This window comes from Triticum urartu, chromosome 2A (assembly GCF_056163025.1).
Source record: "Triticum urartu cultivar PI428250 chromosome 2A, HENAU_Tu73, whole genome shotgun sequence".
In the NCBI taxonomy this organism is placed as follows: Eukaryota; Viridiplantae; Streptophyta; class Magnoliopsida; order Poales; family Poaceae; genus Triticum; species Triticum urartu.
The window spans coordinates 406759612-406772571 of record NC_141874.1 but is presented as its reverse complement, the minus strand read 5'-3'; the positions used below and the strand labels follow the sequence as shown (position 1 = coordinate 406772571).

Genomic DNA, 12960 nt, shown 5'->3' with positions numbered 1-12960 from the left:
AGATGACTAAGACTCCGTTCTCCGGAACAATGGAGCGATCAACATATTTGTTGGAAATCATACATACTGATGTATGTGGTTCGATGAATATTGAGGCTCGCGGCAGGTATCATTATTTTCTGATCTTCACAGATGATTTGAGCACATATGAGTATATCTACTTGATGGAACACAAGTCTGAAACATTTGAAAAGTTCAAAGAATTTCAGAGTGAAGTGGAGAATCATCGTAACAAAATAAAAGTTTCTACGATATGATCGCAGAAGTAAAATATTTGAGTTACGAGTTTGTCCTTCAGTTAAAACAATGTGAAATAGTTTCACTACTCACGCCACCTGGAACACCACAATGTAATGGTGTGTCCGAACGTCGTAACCGTACTTTATTAGATATGGTGCGATCTATGATGTCTCTTACCGATTTACCACTATCATTTTGGGGTTATGCATTAGAGACAGCTACATTCACGTTAAATAGGGCACCATCTAAATCCGTTGAGATGACACCGTATGAACTATGGTTTGGCAAGAAACCTAAGTTGTCGTTTCTTAAAGTTTGGGACTGCGATGCTTATGTGAAAAAGTTTCAACTTGATAAGCTCAAACCCAAATCGGAGAAGTAAATCTTCATAGGATACCCAAAAACAAAATGTTGGGTACACCTTCTATCACAGATCCGAAGGCAAGATATTCATTGCTGAGAATGGATCCTTTCTAGAGAAGGAGTTTCTCTCGAAAGAAGTGAGTGGGAGGAAAGTAGAACTTTATGAGGTAACTGTACCTGCTCCGTTATTGGAAAGTAGTTCATCACAGAAATCTGTTCCTGTGACTACTACACCAATTAGTGAGGAAGCTAATGATGATGATCATGTAACTTCAGATCAAGTTACTACCGAACCTCGTAGGTAAACCAGAGTGAGATATGCACCAAAGTGGTACGGTAATCCTGTTCTCGGGGTCATGTTACTTGACCATGACGAGCCTACGAACTATGAGGAAGCGATGATGAGCGCAGATTCCGTGAAATGGCTTGAGGCCATGAAATCTGAGATGCGATCCATGTATGAGAACAAAGTATGGACTTTGATTGACTTTCCCATGGATCGGCGAGCCATTGAGATTAAATGGATCTTCAAGAGGAAGACGGACGCTGATAGTAGTGTTACTATCTACAAAGCTAGAATTGTCCCAAAAAAGTTTTCAACAAGTTCAAGGTGTTGACTACGATGAGAGTTTCTCACTCGTATCTATGCTTAAGTCCGTCCAAATCATGTTAGCAATTGCCGCATTTTATGAAATCTGGCAAATGGATAAACAAAATTGCATTCCTTAATGGATTTATTAAAGAAGAGTTGTATATGATGCAACTAGAAGATTTTGTCAATCCTAAAGGTACTAACAAAATATGCAAGCTCCAGCGATCCATCTATGGACTGGTGCAAGCATCTCGGAGTGGGAATATACGCTTTGATAAGTTAATTAAAGCATATAGTTTTATACAGACTTGTGGTGAAGCCTGTATTTACAAAAAGGTAAGTGGGAGCACTACATCATTTCTGATAAGTATATGTGAATGACATATTGTTGATCGGAGATAATGTAGAATTATTCTGCAAAGCATAAAGGAATGTTTGAAAGGAGTTTTTCAAAGAAAGACCTCGGTGAAGCTGCTTACATATTGAGCATCAAGATCTATAGAGATAGATCGAGACGCTTGATAAGTTTTTCAATGAGTACATACCTTGACAAGATTTTGAAGTAGTTCAAAATGGAACAGTCAAAGAAGGAGTTCTTGCCTGTGTTACAAGGTGTGAAGTTGAGTAAGACTCAAAACCCGACCACGGCAGAAGATAGGGAGAGAATGAAAGTCATTCCCTATACCCCAGCCATAGATTCTATAAAGTATGCCATGCTGTGTACCAGAACTATTGTATACCCTGCCCTGAGTTTGGCAAAGGAGTACAATAGTGATCTAGGAGTAGATCACTGGACATTGGTCAAAATTATCCTTAGTGGAATAAGGATATGTTTCTCGATTATGGAGGTGACAAAAGGTTCGTCATAAAGCGTCGATGCAAGTTTTGACACTGATCCAGATGACTCTAAGTCTCAATCTGGATACATATTGAAAGTGGGAGCAATTAGCTAGAGTAGCTCCATGCAGAGCATTGTTGACATAGAAATTTGCAAAATACTTACGGATCTGAATGTGGCAGACCCGTTGACTAAACTTCTCTCACAAGCAAAACATGATCACACCTCAGTACTCTTTGGGTGTTAATCACATAGCGATGTGAACTAGATTATTGACTCTAGTAAACCCTTTGGGTGTTGGTCACATGTCAATGTGAACTATGGGTGTTAATCACATGGTGATGTGAACTATTGATGTTAAATCACATGGCGATGTGAACTAGATTATTCACTCTAGTGCAAGTGGGAGACTGAAGGAAATATGCCCTAGAGGCAATAATAAAGTTATTATTTATTTCCTTATATCATGATAAATGTTTATTATTCATGCTAGAATTGTATTAACCGGAAACATAATACATGTGTGAATACATAGACAAACAGAGTGTCACTAGTATGCCTCTACTTGTCTAGCTCGTTGATCAAAGATGGTTATGTTTCCTAACCATAGACATGAGTTGTCATTTGATTAACGGGATCACATCATTAGGAGAATGATGTGATTGACTTGACCATTCCGTTAGCATAGAACTTGATCGTTTAGTATGTTGCTATTGCTTTCTTCATGACTTATACATGTTCCTATGACTATGAGATTATGCAACTCCCGTTTACCGGAGGAACATTTTGTGTGCTACCAAACGTCACAACGTAACTGGGTGATTATAAAGGTGCTCTACAGGTGTCTCCAACGGTACATGTTGGTTGGCGTATTTAGAGATTAGGATTTGTCACTCCGATTGTCGGAGAGGTATCTTTGGGCCCTCTCGGTAATGCACATCACTTAAGCCTTGCAAGCAATGCAACTAATAAGTTAGTTGCAAGATGATGTATTACAGAACGAGTAAAGAGACTTGTCGGTAACGAGATTGAACTAGGTATTGAGATACCGACGATCGAATCTCGGGCAAGTAACATACCGATGACAAAGGGAACAAACATATGTTGTTATGCGGTCTGACCGATAAAGATCTTCGTAGAATATGTAGGAGCCAATATGAGCATCCAGGTTCCGCTATTGGTTATTGACCGAAGACGTGTCTCAGTCATGTCTACATTGTTCTCGAACCCGTAGGGTCCGCACGCTTAACGTTACGATGACAGTTTCATTATGAGTTTATATATTGTGATGTACCGAAGGTTGTTCAGAGTCCCGGATGTGATCACGGACTTGACGAGGAGTCTCAAAATGGTCGAGACATAAAGATCGATATATTGGACGACTATATTTGGACACCAGAAAGGTTCCGGGTGAGATTAGGACAATACCGGATCACCGGGAGGTTATCGGAACCCCCCGGGAGGTATATGGGCCTTAGTTGAAAGGAGGGGAAAGGAGCAAGGGAGGGGGCGCCTCCCCCAAGCCCAATCCGAATTGGGAAGGGGGCCGCCCCCCCCCCCTTCCTTCCTCCCTCCTTCCTCTTCCTTCCCTCTCCTACTCCTAATAGGAAAAAGGGGAGTCCTACTCCCGGTGGGAGTTGGACTCCCCCCTAGGGCGTGCCACCCTCCTTGGTCGGCCCCCTCCTCCACTCCTTTATATACGGGGGCAGGGGGCACCCCATAGACACAACAGTTGATCATTGATCTCTTAGCCGTGTGCGGTGCCCCCCTCCACCATAGTCCTCGATAATATTGTAGCGGTGCTTAGGCGAAGCCTTGCGACGGTAAAACATCAAGATCGTCACCACGCCGTCGTGCTGACGGAACTCATCCCCGACACTTTGCTGGATCGGAGTCCGGGGATCGTCATCGAGCTGAACGTGTGCTAGAACTCGGAGGTGCCGTAGATTCGGTGCTTGATCGGTTAGGCCGTGAAGACGTATGACTACATCAACCGCGTTGTGCTAACGCTTCCGCTTCCAGTCTACGAGGGTACGTAGACAACACTCTCCCCTCTGGTTGCTATGCATCACCATGATCTTGCATGTGCGTAGGAATTTTTTTGAAATTACTACGTTCCCCAACATGGCCCGCCCAAACTGTGTGAAAACATAAGCATAAAATGCAATGAGGATGGCGGGAACATCGGATTTCCTACGAAGAGGAAACGGCCACACAAAGTGAGAGTAATCATCCAGTATAACAAGATAGTAGAGATAACCAGAATTACTAGGTACTGGAGAGGTCCATACATCACTGTGAATTAACTCAAACGGAAAAGAAGCAACTGTGGAGGAGGAACTAAAAGGAAGGCGAACATGTTTGCCTAACCGGCATGCTTCACATGAGTGAGCGGCCATCTTATTACATGAAAAAGAAAATCCTCTCATTATTTGAGGAAGTGAAGAAGTGTTAGGATGCCCAAGGCGAGCATGCCAAATATCAACACCGGCAGAAAGAGCTCGAGGACCACCCGAAGATGACGGCGACTGAACTGGGTAGAGATCGTTGGGACTGTCACAGCGGTGAAGAATCATCCTGGTGCGAGCGTCCTTAACAAAAAAGCCAACTTTGTCAAATTCCACAGTTACAGAATTATCACGAGAAAGATTACGAATGGAAACTAAATTCAAAATGAGATGAGCAGAAACAATGACATTGTTAAGAGAGAGAGGTCAAGAGTTAGAGGGAAAACTAGCAGAACCGACATGTGATATAGGAAGACCAACACCGTTGCCGATGATGATGCGGGAGGGAGTGGAAGTGGGATGGACGGAGGATAGGTTACCCGGGTGAGCAAACATATGGGCGGTGGCACCGGAGTCCATGAACCAATCACCTCTACCACCGGAGTAAGGTGGCGGCTGCTGAAGCGCTGATAGGAGCGTTGGCTCCCACGCGCCGGGGTAGGGTTGCGGGGAGCCGTACGCGCCATAGCCGGGGGCGCCGTATGCACCGTAGGGGGGCGCAGCGGGCGGGGCGGAGGGCCCGCCGTAGGCGCCAAGTGCACCCAGCTGGTGTGCGGCCAGGAGGGCCTGGTGTGAGGCGGGGCGGGGGTCGAGGATGCCCGAGGCGGGGGTAGCGGCACCGGCATGCTGTACGCATGTGCGACCCCCGTCCAAGGGTTGTAGCCGCCGGCCCAGGGCGGCAGGGGCTGCTGTCCACCGTAGCGAGGCTGGGAGGGTTGGCCACCACCGCCACCGCCACCTTTCCCTCCTCCTTGACACTGACCGCCGCGACCGCGGTGACGGTTCCCGTCGTTCCCGCCATTGCACGCCGGTTGGGGCGGCTGCGGTGCCGGGGGGCAGCGGGTGTGGCGCAGCAACTGGAGGGCGAGGCACCGATGGTGGTGTAGAGGCGCCGTGGGAGAGGCCGGCGACGAGGACGGTGTGGGTGGCACGGGTACGGAGGTTCTTCATCCACCGCTCCTCAAGACAAAGATAGGCCACCGCCCGCTCGTAGGTGGGGTTGGCCATGAGGGTGAGGTTGGACGCGGCGTTACCTAAGTCCTCGTTGAGGCCGGCGGTGAGCGTCGAGAGGAGAAGCTCGTCTCCCACCTTTAACCCGACTTTGTTGAGCTTGTCAGAGAGGGTCTTGAGCAGGAGACAGTAGGCGTCGATGGTGGAGTCGTTCTGGTGACATCCAAAAAATTCCTGCTGCAAGAAAACAATCCGTTGAAGCTTGTTGTCGGTGAAGAGGCCATTGATCTTGGTCCACACTGTGTAGGCATCGTCCCCAGCACGAACGACGATGTGGAAGATGTCCGGCGAGACAGTGAGGAAGAACCACCGGATGAGGGTGGCGTGGATGGCCAGCCAGTTGGCGTCGTGGTTGCCGGTGAAGAAGTTGGAGAGGCCGTCCACATGATCACGAAGATTGTACTCATAGAAAAGAAGATTGAAGTAGGTTTTTCAGGCATAGTAGTTGGCGGAGGTGTGGGAGAGGAAGATGGGGATGTGATCGGAGAGGAAAGGAGGATGTTGCGGATGTCGGCGGCTAGGGGCTCTTCGGGTTCGGTGCCATAGGAAGAGTCAAACGGGTTGCTAGGGCCAGAGGAGGCGGACCGAGCCAACATGGCAGCAAGATGGTGCGGCGGTGCGGGTGGAGCGGTGGTCGGGTGGGGCGGCACGGGTGTGGGGTTCGGGAGGGGGGAGGCGGCTCGGGTAGGCTTTAGGGTTGGGAGGGCGGTGGCTTGGGGTGGTAGCGGCGCAGGTAGGGCTCGGGAGGAGAGCGAGACTACGTTGTCGAGGAGGGACGCGGCGGGGAGGGAGGAGGCACAGCGGGAGGGGTGCGGCGGCGCGAGGCAGCGCTAGCGGCGGCGGCTAGGAGAGGTGATGGCTGTGCGGCTAGGGTCATCGAGGGTTTAGGCTGATATTATGTAGAGGAATAGGATGTAACTCTCAATGTATTGATTGGGTGCATATGCACATGTATATATAATACATAGGACAGTCATATCCTCAACTATACACAAGGAGGAATACTTGAAGTACAAGAATACACGTGCTAAATACATATACTCAACAATGCTCTTGCCGCTTATGGTCGTAGTACCCCTCGCATCGCCGTATGGTTGAGATCTGTCTTGCACGACATTGTACTCCTTGAGTAATGAAATTTCTTTTTACTCCAAAAAGAGAAAACATTTTCGTGTTAAACATGCATGTTGAACCTAATACTATGATTAAACAAAGACAAGCAGTACTTTTCCGGCGGTACTTAATTAACTAGAGCCGACAAACACTAATCAGGAGTGGTTAAGTTATTCCTTTCGTTAACCCCATAACCTACATGCGGGTCCACCTTGAAGCGGTACCAGGAGAGGCGACCGCGGGCGATTGCTAGGCGATCGCTCCGGACGCTAGGGTTAGGGTTTCCACACGGTGGTGGTGTGGTCTCCGATGGCTTGTGAAGGGGCGACGGCGCTTCCCAAAACGAGCAGATCGGTGTGTGTCTCTCTTCGTGGCGGCTGCGCCATGGCGGAGAAAGCGAGAAGCGGTGGTGCTGCGACTCCTAGATCGGGATCAACAACCCAGGGAGGGGTAACCCCGAAGACGACGACGGCAAATCGAGATGTGGGTGGGTCTTCCGTGAGGGCGCCGCCAGGCACGCAGAGCAGGAACTCGTCAAGGTTGCCGACCGATGACAAGGGGTCGGAGGAGGCAGCAGGGCTTGTAGCAAGGATGGGTGATCTAGTCTTGACAGAGAAAGAAGCGGCAGGATTCATCTTCAACGAGTCTGGACAGGAATACCCTAGAGTGACCAAGTGGTCTGTGGTTGGGAAAGCGTTTACCCCGCGGGCTGTAAACTTCAAAGCGCTAGAAAAAGGTATGTACAAGGCGTGGGGCTTGCATAGGGAGGCAAAATTCAAGGAAGTAGGAACGAACATGTTTGTGGTGCACTTTGGTAGCGAAGGGGACTGGAAACATGCGCTGAATAGTGGCCCCTGGCAATTTGACTTTAATGTGCTGGTGTTGAAGGATTATGAAGGCAAAATAAGGCCGTCTGAGATGGTTTTTGATTCAGTGGAATGCTGGGTTCGTGTATCTGATCTACCATTAGACAGACGATGTAAAGAGTTCAGAGAAGCTCTCGGGAATTGGATTGGTAAAGCCATTAGGGTGGATGTGGAAAAGGATGGGTTTGCAAGAGGAACGCACCTGCGAGTTTGGACCAAGCTGTCAATTTTCGAACCGTTGGTACGAGGTTTCAACCTGAAGGATTCGGAGGATGATCTAGTTGGTACATGGTATAATTTTGCTTATGAGAAAATCCCACACTTCTGTTTTGACTGTGGACGGCTAGTGCATGGTGCTGATGGATATGTACCTCCGGTGAAGTCTGAATTGCAATGGGGTGAATGGCTGCGTGCCTCGCCAGGAAGATCCTCATCTTTTAAAGAAGGGGCTCAAAGGCCGACGCATAGTGGTAGTAGCTTCAACAGTGCAAGATCTAGTGAGGGGATGATGGACTGGAAGGGTGACAGGGGGAAGAGTGGAACAGGATACGTTCGCGATCTCCTGATGAAGCGTAATCTGAATAGACAGTTTTTTGGCTTGGCTGATTCCCGCACTGGTGGGGATAACAGTCATGATGGGATAGAGGTGAATAGCCCTAGCAAGACCCGGCACAGGCCGGCTGACCAGAGGGGCAGAGATCTTCGGGAGGACCTAGAGAAAAAGAAAGAGTATGAACTGAGGAATGACCTAAGGCAGCGGCAGCAACACAGGCAAGCGGAGATCCGCCAACAATATAGGCAAGATGCAATGAGGGAAACAAGAGGATGGGGTAGCTCCAGTTGCTATAGAGAGAGGGAGAGGACAAGTGGCAGATATGTTCGGATCCTGAGGCAGGAGTATGTACCCCGGTCTCCAAGGAGCCCCAACTATCAGGAGCAAAAGGAGAGAAAGAGAAGGCCCAAGCAACATTGGGTGGCAAAGGGAGATCCGGACAGGCAAGTGGGCAATGATACTTTCATTCGCGATACTAGACAGAAAACTTCTAGTGTGTTTGACCGTATCTCAGAGGGCGATGATCGATCGGCGGACCCTGTTGGACAGGGCCACCGGACGCAATGAATATCCTTCCCTAGAACTGTCGAGGACTGGGGTTGGACTCGACGGTTGGCGAACTAAGAGACCTGATACGGTCCTACAACCCAGCGGTGGTATTCTTATGTGAAACGAAGAAAAGGGCTAAGGCGATGGAGAGGATCAAGTGGAGTCTTGGATTCAGAAGTGGTGTTGCTGTGGATTTCCAGGGTTTAAGTGGTGGACTAGCACTTTGGTGGAGAGATAACATTCAGGTCACCATCAGACCATGGTGCCAGTATTTTATAGATGCTGAGGTCAACGTGGATGGCAAGGCGTGTAGGTTCACTGGTTTCTACGGTGAGCCAAAAACAGAGCTGCGCAAGAAATCGTGGGATGCCCTACAATATCTATGATCTCAGGACGATCTACCTTGGTTATGCGCAGGAGATTTTAATGAGATACTAGAGCAATCAGAACAAGTTGGTGGGAACCCCAGAAATTTTACACAGATGGAAGGCTTCAAAGACTGCTTGTCTAAGTGTGAACTGGATGATTTGGGCTTCTCGGGATACCCATATACCTGGGACAATAAGCGGGACGATGGGGAGAATATTCAGGTTAGGTTGGACAGAGCCACATGCAATAATAGCTTCATGGCTCTCTTTCCTGACTCGACAGTGGAGCATGTTTTAACGGAGGAGTCCGACCACATTGCCTTGATCATTTGTGCCATGGAGACAGCTCCTGGTGCGACAGTCAAGGGGGAGAGGCCATTCCGTTTCGAGGAGATGTGGATAAAGCACGATGGCTATGAATAGATGGTGATGAAAGCATGGGCAGAAGCAGGGAGGCAAGGCGGTAACATTGGGGAGGTGTGTGAGAAGCTACAAGGAGTATCGGTTGATATGCAAAGATGGGGACGCCGAGTCTTTGGTTCGGTGCATCGGCAGATTGTAAAACTGAAGGAACAATTAAAAGCTGCAAAAGAGAGGGCATTGGGCACTGGCCTAACTGCCGAGGTCAGGAACATTGAGGAACAGCTCCGAGAGGTATATGCGCGAGAGGAAATTATGTACAAGCAGTGGTCCAGAGTGGGTTGGCTCAAAGAAGGAGATCAGAACACCCAATATTTTCAGAATCGAGCGTCACACCGGAAAAGGAAAAATACAATTAGAGCATTGAAGCGAGAGGATGGCACAAGATGTACGGCTGATGATGAGATGAGGGAGATGGCTGCCTCTTTCTATCACAATCTATTTACTTCAGAAGGGTCTGCTCAGGCTGACCGCCTACTACAACACTTTGAAAGTGTGATCTCTGAAAACATGAATGGAAAACTCACGGCTGCAATATCAGACTTGGAAATAGAGACTGCTATATTCCAAATGGGACCGACGAAAGCGCCCGGGCCGGACGGCTTCCCGGCGCTGTTTTATTAAAGGCACTGGCCGATGGTACGTGGCAATGTGTGTACTGCAGTTCGGGATTTTCTTGCAGGTGTCGCTGCACCAAATTCGTTCAATGACACTGTTATAGTCATGATACTGAAGGTTAAATCACCGAAGCTATTATCACAATTCTGACCCATCAGCCTATGTAATGTTCTATATAAGATCACCACTAAAGTCCTCGCCAATAGACTAAAGGTGATTTTTCCACTGCTAATATCCGAGGAGCAGAGTGCATTTGTTCCCGGACGGTTAATCACGGATAATGTTCTAGTTGCCTATGAGTGTGTGCACGCGATCAGGACAAGAAAACAGAAGAATCCTCTATGCGCGGTTAAGCTTGATATGATGAAGGCGTATGACAGGGTGGATGGATTTTTCTTGAACAAATGTTGAGAAAGCTTGGTTTTGCGGAGAGCTGGATTGCCATGGTCATGAGGTGTGTCACTTCTGCATGTTTTTCTGTCAAACTAAATGGGGGGCTCCCTCGCAGATTTGTGCCATCTAGGGGCCTTCGACAAGGAGACCCGCTCTCCCCATATCTTTTCCTATTTTGTGTGGAAGGCTTTTCAGCATTGATAAAGCATGCCCAAAGTGAAAATACAATCAAAGGGAGCACTGGCCCCCATATCACACACCTGCTTTTTGCTGATGACAGTATAGTGTTTTTAGAGGGCACCAAGGAAACAATGCAAACATTGAAGAATATCCTGGCTGACTATGAAGTGGCCTCGGGTCAAAAGGTAAACCTCCAAAAATCATCCATTTTCTTTGGGAAAGGATGCAAGTCCGAAGACAAGGTGATGCTCAAGCAAGCTATAGGTATCAACTCTGAGGCATTGTGTGAACGGTACCTTGGTTTACCAACACTGGTTGGTAGATCGAAAGAGGGCACGTTCAAGTATGTGAGGGAAAGTTCGACAAGCAAAGTCTCTGGTTGGAAGGGACAAGGGCAATCTAAGGCAGCGCGAGAGATTCTCATTAAAACAGGACTTCAGTCTACGCCTACTTACACCATGAGCTGTTTTCAACTCACAAAGAAGATGTGCCGGAACCTGAAATCGATCTCCTCGAAATTCTGGTGGGGTGCAGCGAATGGTGAAAGGAAAGTACACTCAATTTCTTGGGATAAGATGTGCCACTCGAAGAGACAGGGTGGTATGGGTTTCAGGGACCCGGAGGCTTTTAACCAAGCGTTGCTAGCGAAGCAAGCTTGGAGGATTTTACAAAACCCCTCCTCCCTTTGTGCTAGGGTGCTCAAGGCGCGGTACTTCAAGGAGGGATCAATTATGACAGCCACGTGCCCGAGTGGAGCCTCACTGTTGGTGTCAAAACCGGCGGATCTCGGGTAGGGGGTCCCGAACTGTGCGTCTAGGCCGGATGGTAACAGGAGGCAGGGGACACAATGTTTTACCCAGGTTCGGGCCCTCTTGATGGAGGTAAAACCCTACGTCCTGCTTGATTAATATTGATGATATGGGTAGTACAAGAGTAAATCTACCACGAGATCGGAGAGGCTAAACCCTAGAAGCTAGCCTACGGTATGATTGTTTGTATATGATCTATCGACTAGCCTGGCCTCGGTTTATATAATGCACCAGAGGCCTAGGATAACAAGAGTCCTAGCCGAATACGCCGGTGGGGAGGAGTCCTTGTCTTGATCACCAAGTCTTGTGGAATCTTCCATGTATGCGGCAGTTGTCCGAACTGGCCCATGAGTATACGACCATGGGGGTCCTCGGCCCAATCTAACAGATCGGGAGACGACGTGGTGAGTACCCCCTAGTCCAGGACACCGTCAGTAGCCCCCTGAACCGGTCTTCAAGTTAGGGACGCTCCTCGATTCTTCCGAACTATTCTTCATCTTCGGTTGACGGTCTTGAAAACGGGTTCAACAAATCTTCTCATCTTCGATCTTGAGGATCGCCGAAATGCATTCGGCGAGTTTACACGTCGGGTATCCGAGGAGCCCCTTTAAGTTTCCAGCCTTTTTCAATGCCTTGTTATTTTTATGCCACACCTCGGGTTTGAAGTTGTTCCCGGGAGGCAGTGTCCTCTTGCGTCCAAGCTCTAACGCCGGACTGCATTCGAGGTATCTTTTGCGGCCGAGCACCAATGCCGGACCGCTTCTGAGCTCCAACGCCGGAATGTATCCGAGCTCCAACGCTGGAATGTATCCGAGCTCCAACGCCGGACTGTATCCGAGCTCTAACGCCGGACTATATCCGAGGTGTCATATCACCTTGTTTCAAAAAAGTTGAAGGAGTTTAGCCGAGCTTAATGCCGGAAATGCCCTCTATGGAGCCAGCCACTAGCGCCCGAGCTTTATGCCGGACTGCTTCCGAGGTGGTGCACCACCCCGACTGTGGGCCGATTTTTTGTCAATATTTTTTATTATTGCAATTTATTCTCTGCCGAGATATACAGCCAGTAGCCCTCAAGGTGTGTATCGGTCTAAAACCCGAGATGCACCTGAAGGATGACGTAAGACTGCTGATCCCAGTAGCCGCTGAGACTCAGGTTGATTTGCAAAATCGGCCTGAGGATCAAGTCCTAGCTCGGCAGAATACTTCGGGACACAAAAAGCGGCGTGCTTAGTCCTCGAGACTCAGGTTGGGTGCGGCCGACCAACCTGAGGATCAAAATCTCCTCGGCAACTATATTGCACTTAAAATTTTCTGCATTGAACAGGCAATGCAGTAGCCCCCAAGACACTGGTCGGGTGGCAACACCAGATCAGGGGATCGATGTGCCCCTTTAATATTTGTAAATAATAAGCCCGAAGCCCAGTAGCCCCCGAGCCTTAATGCGGGCACGGGTGGCCGAATTAAGGCTCGATATCCATAGTAAAATCACAAATTATGTGTAATGACTCTATGTATCCAAGTACTTTACGTCATTAATGCT

At 48.5% G+C, this 12960-nt stretch overlaps 3 protein-coding genes across 3 annotated transcripts; all 3 read left to right on the top strand.

Annotated features, from left to right (window-relative positions):
- Positions 1-7048: 7048 nt before the first annotated feature.
- On the top strand, positions 7049-8650 carry LOC147985279 (uncharacterized). Its single transcript, XM_087541495.1, has one exon. It carries the CDS (start codon positions 7049-7051, stop codon positions 8648-8650), a length of 1602 nt encoding a protein of 533 aa, XP_087397621.1.
- A 125-nt stretch (positions 8651-8775) lies between these two features.
- LOC147985278 (uncharacterized) lies at positions 8776-9423 on the top strand. Its single transcript, XM_087541493.1, has 2 exons — positions 8776-8962; positions 9050-9423. Exons 1-2 carry the CDS (start codon positions 8776-8778, stop codon positions 9421-9423), a joined length of 561 nt encoding a protein of 186 aa, XP_087397619.1.
- On the top strand, positions 9424-10044 carry LOC147985277 (uncharacterized). The gene has a single exon (XM_087541492.1). The coding sequence runs from the start codon at positions 9424-9426 to the stop codon at positions 10042-10044; it is 621 nt and encodes a 206-aa protein (XP_087397618.1).
- Positions 10045-12960: the final 2916 nt, after the last annotated feature.